Below are 12,383 nucleotides of genomic sequence, written 5' to 3' on the forward strand. Positions count from 1 at the left end.
CTTTTATATAGCAATCCTTTCTCATCTGAAAGGCCACACACAAACTGATAATAGAGGCTTTCTTTCTCTGAGAAGGGGCTAGAAGAATACAGACAATGGGATCCTGAAATTTATCTTTACTGTTTTGACTTGAAAAAGAACAGTTGGGGCGCCTGGATGGCTCAGTCCAGTTGAGTGTCTGACTCTCGATTTCAGCTCAGGTCATGATCTCACGGGTTTGTGGTATCGATCCCTGTTTGCGCTCTGCACTGACAGCACGGAGCCTGCTTGGGATTCTCACTATTCCTCTCTTTCTGCCCTCCTCTGCTCATGCTCTCTCTCTCTCTCTCTCTCAAAAATAAATAAATAAACTTTAGAAAACTGCATAAATAAACCTGATGTTTTAATTATTACATTTTTAGCTATTATAAATTAGCGGTCATATAACCTATCCATTAAAATGTGCAACTGCTTCCAAAGTTATTACACAAGACCATTTTTATACCTGTCACCGTGGAAAATAAATGCATGTGGGGACATTTCCCATGCTGTCTCTCAAAATAAATAAACATCTTATTTAAAAAAAAATTTTAAGTTTATTTTGAGAAACAGAGTGCGCACACACAGGGTAGGCACAGAGAGAGAGAGAGAGAGAGAGAGACAGAGAGACAGAGAGAGACAGAGACAGAGAGAGACTTCCAAGCAGGCTCCTCACTGACACAGTGCAGAGCCAGATGTGGTGCTCGAACTCACGAACAGTGAGATCATGAACTGAGCCAAAATCAAGCGTCAGATGCTTAAACAACTGAGGCACCCAGGCACTCCTAAATAAACATTTAAAAAAATAAATAAAAGGAACAGTTATTCAGTATTAACTTATACACTATTTTTAAAAAATAGGTATTTTCTCACCCCCTATCCCTTAGGATGGCCACTATCAAAAAACAAGAAAGCAGCAAATGTTGGCAAGGACATAGAGTCAATGGATCCCTTGTGCCCTCTGGGCGTGACTGTAAAATGGTACAACCACTCAGGAAAACAGTGTGGAGGTTCCTCACGAAAATTAAAAATAGAGTTACCATATGATCCAGCATTCCATGCCTGGATATTTAACCCAAAAAAGTGAAAGCAGGGTCTCGAGGGTATACTTGCACACTCGGCGTTCACAGCAGCATTATTCACAATAGCCAAAAAGTAGAAGCAACCCAACTGTCAAGGACATTATGCTAGATAAAATAAACCTGTCACCAAAGACAAATATTGTATGATTTCATTTATACGAGGTATCTAGAGTAGTCAAATTCACAGAAACAAAAAGTAAAATGGTGGTTACCAGGGGCTCGGGGAAGAGGAAATGGGGAATGGTTTAATGGATATAGACTTCCAGTTTCCCAAGATAAAAAAGTTCCGGAGATTATTATGTATCCATGTGAATATATTTAGCACTGCTGAACTGTACAGTTAAAAATGGTTAGGATGGTAGGGTTTTTGTTATGTGTGGGGTTTCTTTTTTACCACAATACCAAAAAATGAAAATAAAAAAACTGGTTAAGATGGTAAAAAATAAATAAATAAATAAATAAATCAGGAGCGCCTGGGTGGCTCAGTTTGGTTAAGGGTCCAACTTTGGCTCAGGTCATGACGTCACAGTTTGTAAGTTCGAGCCCTGCGTCAGGCTCTGTGCTGACAGTTCAGAGCCTGGAGCCTGCTTCAGATTCTGTGCCTCCCTCTCTCACTACCCCTCCCCCACTCTCACTCTCTCTCTCTTTCAAAAACAAATACAGATTAAAATTTTTTTTTTTAATTACAGAAGATCAACGCAGCCAGAAAGAAAAATAAACAGTATGCCTCCTCAAAAATGTTTTCTCTTCAAAGTAGTAACTCTGACAGGTCAAATAGTGAGTGAGAATTTAGTGCAACTATTTATATAAGAAATTAATAAAGGGAATTTACTTTTGATATATGATCATACGGCTTACACTTCTAAATGCTTTCAGATCAAATTGTGAGCCTGAAGGAAAAGCAGCCTCTGTATATTTGAAATAAAAGCGAGAGAAGGAGATTAGAAAATGGCACTGTTTAAAGGGGAAGAGGGATTTGTCAGTGTTTTGAAAATGTGAAACTGAGGGAATGTGTAAGTATGCCCAGAAACAGATCTGAAAAGATGTGAACAGTGGTTAGCTGTACAAGTGGTGGGATTAAGGGTGATTCTTCAGTATTTTCTGTATTTCCTATCGTTTTCACAACATACACTGGTTTATTTGGTATTATGCAAAGAACAAAAGTGGCTGTTCCTGAGTATATTCTAAAGAATTTGCCACAAAGGATGAAGGTAACTCCAAATGAAGAGGGACAAAAATATTTTGATCCGTGAAGACATTTTTTTTAATAAATCTATCGATCAGTGATGCCACGTTTTGGAAGAAATATATTGACAGGAGAAATGAATCTGTCCTTCCAAAACGGCCACGTGGATGGGCATTTATTTGCATATATAAATTTGGGAGCGTTTACACTTTCCCAACAACAGAAACCGCAATCATTTCAGTCTGTTTCATAGTAAACGGGTTAGGAAGCTAGTATTTTAAGAGTTCAGACTTGAACCTACAAAGAGAAAAACGGTTTTCCAACCATGACAAACACAGAACTATTTTATGAGAAACTCATTTCTGTAATTCTGTAGTAGAGTAACTGGTATCTCCCAGTTCTTCCTCATCCACTATAAACAAACTGTGATCCAAGGAGATAAGGCTGTCTTCTTCAAGATTAACATTATCTTTGCCTAACATAAAACCAACTTCTATTTTATCTTTGGAGGGTAGAGTTCACCACAAAATTAGGTCAGCAAAGCAACTATGTTTCATTGGCAACTGTTTCATATTCTACTCTTTAAAAATAGTTACCGGTTTTTGTTAAATTCATGCAAAAATAATAAACTTGTCTGATAAATAGGAAGGAAACCTCAAGGCCAATGAGTGAGATCACTGTTCCTTCAGGCAGGTTTTGAGTCTTAGAACACACATGACATGTAATCTACCACGTTTCAAATTTATCTTGAACTTCCTCATTCAGACAGAAATTTACCACTGCTTACCTAAACCCCCATAGATATTTTCTCTCTCTCTCTCTCTCTCTCTCTCTCTCTCTCGGAAGGCACCCCAAGATGAATCTTTTCAATCCCAAGTTAAAGGGATACAGGTAAGAAAAAAATCAGAGGGAACAATTTATTTCAAGAATTGTCTTTCAAACGCTTCTGTTTTAAAGTAACTAAAAAAAAAATCTACACTTTCTAAGAGGAAGGGCTATTCTGTCAAAGCAAAGCCTATCTAAACCCAGGTTTCATTTCCTCAGAAACCACTGTGCGCACGGGGGACACCGGAACCCACTGACGACAACTGCCTTCAAGCTCATCTCATTTATTCACGGCATTTTCGTCCTTAAGGGAAAAACTGCAAAACTGTTTTATGGGGGAAAAAAAAAGCTGCTGTGTTAGGCTCTATTCAGCTGATGATAATCCGGATTCATAATGAAAATCTCTGCAAAAACACGGAACAAAAACAAGAAAAGTCAATATTTGGACTATACACAGCAACTTCTAACAGTGCTCCCCAACGAGGCAAGTCCACAAACAGGCTCAGGGTCAATATTTGCCAAGTGAGGTAAGTCATCAACAGAGGATTCAGGAAGCTTGTTGGAGTCCTCATATCATTTGGTGCTTACTTACTTGCCAGTTTAACCCGTGTCATAATACGACATGTGAATCAGCACCTCTAAGGGGAGAGAAGATTCATTTCAGCAAGCACAAAGAAAAACATTCTGTTATTTCACAAGGACTGACATCTGTGGGATGGGGGAGAAAAGAAAAAGAAACCTTTACTATTTTCATTTATCCTATTTAAAAAGACCGCTAAACGAATGAACAGACATATCTGAAAAAAGAAACCGATGGATATCCCTTCCCAACCGGAGCTATTAATACACACTTGTGAATCTATCTCTGGCTCCTCATTGTCACCCAGCCAAACAAAGACATCCTTAAGTCGGAGCCAGTGTGGGCTTTGAATAAAACACACGGAGTTGCTTCAAAGAGTCAGAAAGAAGTAGGAAGACAAAGGGTGACTATTTAAAGTGCCTGTAAAACAATATTCAAAATACAACTGTATTATAATGCTATTATCATAAAAACTCAGCTTAATATTCAAAGTTAGAGTCTCTTAGCATGTCAAAAACTCTCCAACCCTCGCTCTAAATTCTTGCTTCTACAACTATTTTAGTATACAACGAACACAAGTTTTAAAACCCGCTACGTTAAGAAGTTGGCACTGTTTTCTAATAGAACTGGCATGGAGCCACACACAAATTAGGAAAAACTCAAAGTAAAAAAACAAGTAACTTCCAAATTCTAAGTCTGACTGAACTTCAGACTGAAATGTCTTTCCCCCGAAAATATCTACATAAACCTTCATGTTGCATGCACGAACCATAAAATTCCACTTAAGCATTATTGGGGAAAATCAACTCTTTAATTCTTTCATTTCAAAAATCTTTTGGCACTTTCCTGTCATATTATAAATAAGTCAAGTGCCAAGTTTTGGAAACAGATAAGTTTCTTTGCTATAGAGATGTCTTATGCATCTAATTACTTGCAGTAATTTTAAACGTACCATATAAACAAATGTCAAAGTTCATTTCTTAGCTTCTAAAAAGTTCCAGTGTAGCCTAGAAAAGACATAGGTCTTGAGCAGGTATACATAGAGATCTTCTAATCATAAATGTCTACAAATCTGCATAGGCCTCACAGGGTAATAAATTCATTTATCATAAATGTCTAGTCCATTATCTACTGTTCTCTGTCTCTGCTCCCCATTCTTTTAAGGTACAATTCATCTACTTCTTCCTTCTCCTCTTCCAGTGTTAGCTGCATACAGGGGGCCATTAGCATTTTAGAAGGAAGAGTGTTATAGTGTCCTGAGCAGAATTCAGTTCTAAATGAGAAGTGAATTTATCCAAGTTTCATCTACTTGTGACAGTCCTAAATTCAGGATGCTAATCTGAAACTCTAGATCACTTCAGTAGACAGATGTGATACAGGAGGGGCTGAAAACAGCTTACGTTCATACAGCGCTTCATTTACCATTCTTGTCACATGTGATCTTATTTGAAGCCCCCAACAATCATGTGCAAAATGGAGGGGCATATTACTGTCCCTACAGTACCATGATAAGGGGACTCAGAAACTAAGAAACCTCATTCAAATTGATTAGCCAGAAACCAGAAACAACAATAAATTAGAACCTGAGCCCGTGCTTTCTGACTGCATCAAGGGCTGGGTAGTTTTTCTTCTTTGTGATCTACCATGTGACATCTTTGAAGGGTAACAAACGGGAAAGAATCCAATTAATCTTGCACATAAATATGTATTTACATGAGTAAATATGTATGCATTATATATATATACATATGTACACAGTAAATATATATGTGTGTATGTATAAATATATGTATTCACTATAATTTCTCAAGAAGACCTTTGGAGATGCTTAAATTGTAGGAGGGAATCTTTATTATCTTTCAAAATATGTGCCATTTAAAATAATATTCAAGTAAAATAAAGTTGCAGCATTTCTTTTATAATCTACAGGTGATTTTCCTTTTCCATTTAGTAGTAGTATTCTCCCCTCAGTTTTTTTTTTTAATTTATTTATTTTTGAGAGAGTGGGGAGAGGGGCAGTGAGAGAAAGAGGGAAAGAATCCCAAGCAGACTCCGCACTGTGAGTGCAAAGCCCACTGTGTGGGCTGGGGACTCGATCTCACAAAACATGAGATCCTGACCTGAGTGGAAATCAAGTCAGACGCTTAACCGAATGAACCACCCAGGTGCCCACTCCCCTCATTTTGTACTACTGATATACTATTCATGATAAGAAAACTAATTTCAGAAAATAAGATGGGCAATAGAGGCATTACATCAAGACCAAACAGTCACAAAGAGTATGTGAGGTAATAATGCCCTACAACTAAGGACACAGTCACCTCAGGCTGTTCTAAGCAGGGAGCTCTGAGGGCAGGTCACATTTTTGCCCTTCGGGAAGAAACTGCCACAGTTTTCAGGAGGCCAAATTCTCTCCCTCAAGGCGTCTGATGATTCCATCTCCAACCCTCGTCTCTCAACCAATGTCCATACCCTTGGATTCCATGTCAACTGGTCACTGCATAATAATGTCCAGACACTTCAACGAGTCCAATCTCTTCAAAATCAAATGATCACCTCCCTCCCCCAAATCCACATCAGCCTTCTTCTACGTTCCCATCTCCCTGAGTAGTTCTAACAGCCACTCAATTTTCCAAGCTAAAAGCCTGGGCAGCACCCTTAGATTCTCCTTTTCCCTCCTGTGCCACATCTAATCAACAACCAAAATTTGAAATTAAAAAATACTTTTGGAAAGCCCCAAGACTGTGCACCACCATAACACTACTGCAGCAGCCTCCTACAAGAAGCCAACTAAAAGTAACAGCTCACATTTATCAAGCCCTTACTTTATGCCAAGCACTGTGCCTGGGTCTGAGTTAACTTAAACCGCACAAAAATGTGAGGCTGGTACTAGTCTTAGCCTTGTTTTTTACAGACGAGGAGACAGCTACAGAGAACTTGAGTATCTTTCTTGCCCATAGTTAACACGGGGAAACCTGTCTTAACACGATGCGGAACTTTTACTTCTGTGTCCTTGGTTTTCTGCTCTGCTGGGAAGGCCCTTCAAGTTGTGTCCCTCTGCCCAGCTCCAGAGGTCAGAACAAGCATGTACTCCTCTACAAAGTCTCCTGATGCCCCCTGCTGGTGCTCATTCCTCTAAGTTAGTAGCTGTCAAAGTTGGCTACTAACCCTACAAAGTAGGTGCCCACATCCCAGTCCTAGAGATCCTGATGGCATTGGTCTGGCTGCAGCCCAGGCAGCAGGACTTGCCCTCTAGATGATTCTAATGTGGAGCCAAAGTTGTGATCTACTGCTCTCTATCTCCCCCAACCCTTTTACATCAGAGCACTTACTACAAGACATCAAAATGGGCAGTTTCTGAGCCACTAACCTTAAGTTTCACTCACCTGGTGGGGTTGGGGTGGGGATGGAGCTTTTTCAACCAGAGGTTCCAGGACCTCACTTAAAAAGTAAATCAGACCCTTGGCGCGCCTGGGTGGCTCAGTCAGTTAAGTGTCCGACTTCGGCTCAGGTCATGATCTCCCAGTTCTTGTGTTCAAGCGCTGCATCAGGGTCTGTGCTGACAGCTCAGAGCCTGGAGCCTGCTTCTGATTCTGTGTCTCCCCTTTTCTCTGCCCCTCTCCCGCTCGCACGCTCTCTCTCAAAAATAAATAAACATTAAAAAAAATTTTTAAAAAAAGGTAAATCAGACCCATGGATGCAGGGCCCTGGAAAATGTCTCTCAAATAATTCTTGTGTGCAGCCAAATCTGCAAATTGTCTCCTAGGTAAGAACTGGGAGTTTTCATTTGTACCCACCAGGGTGTAGCACGGTGCTCACCATAGCTGGACTATGATAAACATTTGGGTAATGAATGAAATCTAGTAACACGAATCTGGGGATGGGGTGTATATATTCAATTCCAGCAGCAGCACCCAGAAAAAGTACTTCCTCGAATAGAATGAAAATACGCACTGGGCAGCTTTTCAAACGTGTTTTTTTAATCCACCAGTGCCCCCTACTGACCTGAAGATGGATAACTAAATCAAAACAATGGTTACAGTTCAAATATTTTAATTGTATGTGTGCACAACTAGTCTCTCACAAACACGCGCGCGCACACACACACACACACACACACACACACAGTACTTTTTCCACCAACACCTATACTATCAATCCCTATTCCCTTCAGTCCTGGCTGACCCAAGCTGATAACTCTCAAACCCAGATCAATCCTACCAGTTGCTAGTCTCCACTTCCCAGGAAGCAATCATGATAGAGCTCACGAAAGCAGCTCTCAGCAGAGCAATCAAAGCCTCTTACTGATCTTTTTTGTTCCTTGGTCACTGCCTCTTCCAAATCCCACCACATTCATAAAACCACTCACCTTTGGAAAACACAAGAAACCATTCATCTACCAACCTGCCTCACTTTATGCTATTCAAAGTATGATGGGGGAGCAGCAGCATCTATACCATCCAGAAGTGTGTTAAAAAAGGGAGACTCTGAGGCCCCACCCCAGATCTACCGAATCAGAGTTGCACATACATTAAATTTTGAGAGGCACTGGTTCTCACCTTCCTCAACTACTAAACCTGACATCGCCATTTTATGACAACTATTTTTCTAAGTGACTGCTTTGCTATCTTGAAATAAAATTCATCACCCACTACACGCATAAGTCGAAAAAAAGAGAGGCCAGTATCCTGATTTGATGGTAACATAATGGAGAACAAAAGGAAAAGATTTATAATAGGAATTATATTTCAGTATATAAATGCTCAACACAACTAAATTAAACATGTGCAGCACAATCCGAGTTCCCAAAATGTATCCCAATTGGGTGGTCCTGTCCAGCTGAGAACCACTGGTCCACCATCACTCCCACCCTTTTCCTTCTACCTCACAGGAGGAAGGCAACATCTTTCCTCCTTTTTGAAGCTGAGGGATTCTCTCTTAGAAAAGCCTCCTCCCTGGGGCGCCTGGGTGGCTCAGTTAAGCGGTTAAGCGTCCAACTTCGGCTCAGGTCATGATCTTGCAGTTCGTGAATTCAAGCCCCCGTGTCAGGCTCTGTGCTGACAGCTCAGAGTCTGGAGCCCACTTCAGATTCTGTGTCTCCCTCTCTCTCTGTCCTTCCCCCGCTCATGCTCTCTCTCTCTCTCTCTCTCTTTCAAAAATAAACATTAAAAAAATTTTTTTAGTTTATATATATAGAAAAAAAAGAAAAGGCTCCTCCCTACATTCCTCCCTAAGGCCATAAACACTGTCAAATCTTGAATAGTGGAACAACCACAAAAACAACTCTATAATCTTGACCTAACAGGCCTCTCCAGTTACCTACCATATTCCTCTCTCCTTCCCTTAAAGGAGAAAATCAAACTTATCAACCCCACCAACAATGTGTCCATTTACTCATGTCTCAGTAACCAGCCCACGTTAATATAGCTTTCACTTCTATCAGTAAACCCACATGTATAAAGGTCATGGAAGCTTTCCAAATTGCCCAAATTAATGAGCACTTCTCCAAATTCATCGAACTTATCTCTCTGTAATGGACATTGTTGACTGCACATCTGAATTCCATTCCCCGCTGTGTTCATAAATTCATTTTTCTCCCCGGTGATTGAGATAAATTGACCCCATCCCCAGTTGATTTTGTTAGTCTCGGCCAATCAGAGCATGGCATTGCCCTGGCAATGGTTATCAGCTGAGGGGCAGACATGTGACTGAAGTTGGTCCAATCAGACTGAAGGAAGAGGGTGACCCAAGCATGGGAGTTCTGTCCTCTCCCTTGCTCTAGTGAATGAGAAAACGTGTTACTACTGCCTGTTACGCTGCAACCATAAGGGAAATCAATCTTACTATGAAAAGCCAAGAAAAGGACCAGGTCCTTGATGACATTGTTGACCCACTGGAGTCCACCCATCCTCTAGACTTTGTGAGAGAATTCTCCTTACTATTTAACCAAGTGGGTTTTCCCAGCTGAAAGCATCCTAACATAGCCTGTCCATGAAACTTTTTTCCCTTGATTTTCTAAACGTCACCCTTTTGTACACCTACTTACCAGATTTCTAGCCTCCCCTCTTCCTCTGCCTATTCCTTACACTTAGGTGTCTGCCAAGGTTTGTTGTGATCTTTTCTACTCAAACTACGTGTTTGACTAATTTAACCTCAGATATACTAGTACTTCCTACTTGGCTTTCAAACCTAAATGTAAATGTCTCTTCTGTGAAGCTTCCCCTGAAGTCCCCAGGGGTTCTATGCCCTTTTGTTGTGCCATACATCTCCTTGGCAGTCTGGTGAGCCCTATGGACCACTACTCAAAATAATGCTTCTAACTGTATAAAATGCCAACTATACTTCAATAGTTAGAAAAACATTTTTAAAACTCAAAATCAGATATAGGAATATAGGCTTATTAGCTCATTAAATAAAAAGACTTAACAGTGAGTCTTATAACTACTGTAATATTGAAGTCGTGATGATCACAAATGATTGATACCTTGAGATCTGCAATAACTGTGCTACGAAAATGTCTATGATATGTATTGGTCCTGTGACTTCCACTGATGATGAGTATTGCTAATACTAGTGTGCTTTATTGCTGTACTAGCTTATTAAATTAATCGCTCCCAATGAACCACATCTCCTCATAGCCAGACTCTTGAGTAATGTTCCCATATTGACTCTGGGCTTGGCCATGTGACTTGTTTTGACATCAGCACATGTGATGCAAGCAGGTAAGTGTTTGCACAATCAGACTTGCCCTCTTAGGACCTAGTGACCATGTGAGGAAGCCCAAGGTAGGCACAATGGAGGCACCAAGCCCTCACACATGACAATAAGGCCACCTTACAGTCTAGCTACCAGCCGAATTCAGCCAATGGGGGATGCCAGCAGAACCGCCCAGGCAGACCCACTGACCGTGAGACATAACAAATCATTGTACTTTTAAGGCACTGGTTTGCATTGGCTTGTTACCTAACAAAAGCTAACTGATACAGTTACATACACTTGTAACTGAAGGAAATGCTACATTTCAGTTGGCAATTGGTGAAAATGAAGTTTTTTCACATCAGCGTTTAGGGACTTCCCTGAATTCTATCTACAGACCCTCGGAGGGGCTGAAGACCACAGGTTAAGAACACTTGGTGCAGAGGGGAACCCCCGAGGCAGAGGAGATCCTGCTCTCCTTTCTACTACCACAGTAGATTGGTGATACCCATATAAACGGATCACAGCACATCTTTTGTTGTTGCAACACTAAAACTGAGCTGAACTCCTTGCACACAATAGGTGTTCAACACAAATTTATCAAATGAATGTAAACTGCTTATGGGATCTGTCCCGTAACTAAACTGGGAGCTGCCTGAAAACAAACTAAAAGCAAACACTTAGATGGCACTTCTATATGCCAAAGGCTCTTCCGAGTGCTTTAAACATACTTATTTACTCCTTATAACAACCCTATGAAGTATATGCTATTCCCCCAACTTTACAGACAGGAAAACAGGCACAGAAAGGTTAAGGGATGTGCCCAAGGTCACCCAGCTGGAAAGTGGCAATGCCAAGACTGGAAGGCTGAATCCATGTTCTGATTTTATAGCGTGTCCTAATGTGCCCTAAGCACATTGCAGAAGCACAATAAAACTTCTAAATGAGTAGTACAATTTTGAGATTTCATTAGCACTATTTTACAGGTGCTGTGCTTCTTGAAGACTCAATGTTGTACACTAACTTCTGGGAGCTTATGATTTGTTTTTCACGATAGAAAACATCATTTATTTTTTTTTTAAATAGAATGATGGCTTCAAGTTTAAAATGCAGATTTTTGAAACAAAGTCTTCACTCTGAAACGCGATCTCTTTCAAAGGAAATGAACTTGTAAAATGTAAAACAATGGGGTCGACTTGTCTGTACCAAATAATGTTCACTTGAGAGGGGAACAAAGTTGCAGCTTACCACCCTTCCAGCCATTCCCACATTGCCATACTAGCTTCCCCAAATCCTGCAGCAGCTTCTCCGAAGGTGACCCTCCCCCATTCACACGTCAGGTTCTGAAACCTGATCCTGCCAGGCAACCAAAGCCGAACTCTGCAGTGCCCTGAGCTGGCCTCTCCTTACACACGAACCCGAGGGCACCATCGGGGGTGTGTGTGATTATTTTGGGGGGGACTTTAACTTTTCAAAGTGTTTTATTCCCGAGAGCAAGACCCACAGGGCCCACCTACCCATCCCGGGATCTCACGCCTCCGCCCAGCAACCTTTCGCTCCTAGGTGACCGGTGAAAGAACCGCTGGGTCGGGACGCAAATGGCCCAGAGGCGAGAAAAGCCTCAGGGCGAGCCGGGCCTGGCCCCCGGAGAGGCCCACGAGAGCGCGGGCAGGGCTCCACAAGGCCGGGAGGGGGCGGTGACAGTTGTGACCCGGCTCCACGCTCTCACCTTGAACATGTTGCTGGCAGAGGTGGCTCCCGCGGGGTCACCCCGGCCTCGGCCCCGCCCACTACAGAGAGGTCGCTACGGCGGCCGGGTAGGGCCCTGATTCCTCTGACCGCAAGCGGGCCGCGGTTCGGGTGACTGCCGTACAGCCAATTCGATCCCGCGAAGGCTTAGTTCGGAAGCCTGGTCTGGTAGCGGCGTCGCCGAGCTGCAGCGCGTCGCTCCTCAGACTGCCTGGGAACGCAAGCCCCGCCTCCAGGAGGCTCCGCC

The 12,383-nt window shown here is 41.8% G+C and overlaps 1 protein-coding gene across 2 annotated transcripts in view; it reads right to left on the reverse strand.

Moving 5' to 3' along the window:
* APOO (apolipoprotein O) overlaps window positions 1–12,343 on the reverse strand; it is a 57,780-nt gene extending 45,437 nt beyond the window's left edge. For both annotated transcript variants that reach the window (XM_049643601.1, XM_049643602.1), the window contains exon 1: window positions 12,117–12,343. In XM_049643601.1, coding sequence (XP_049499558.1) covers window positions 12,117–12,125 — 9 coding nt within the window. In that variant the 5' untranslated portion in view covers window positions 12,126–12,343. The remainder of the gene's footprint in view (window positions 1–12,116) is intronic.
* Between the last annotated feature and the right edge of the window lie 40 nt (window positions 12,344–12,383).

Source organism: Panthera uncia, chromosome X, assembly GCF_023721935.1.
Source record: "Panthera uncia isolate 11264 chromosome X, Puncia_PCG_1.0, whole genome shotgun sequence".
NCBI classification, from domain to species: domain Eukaryota; kingdom Metazoa; phylum Chordata; class Mammalia; order Carnivora; family Felidae; genus Panthera; species Panthera uncia.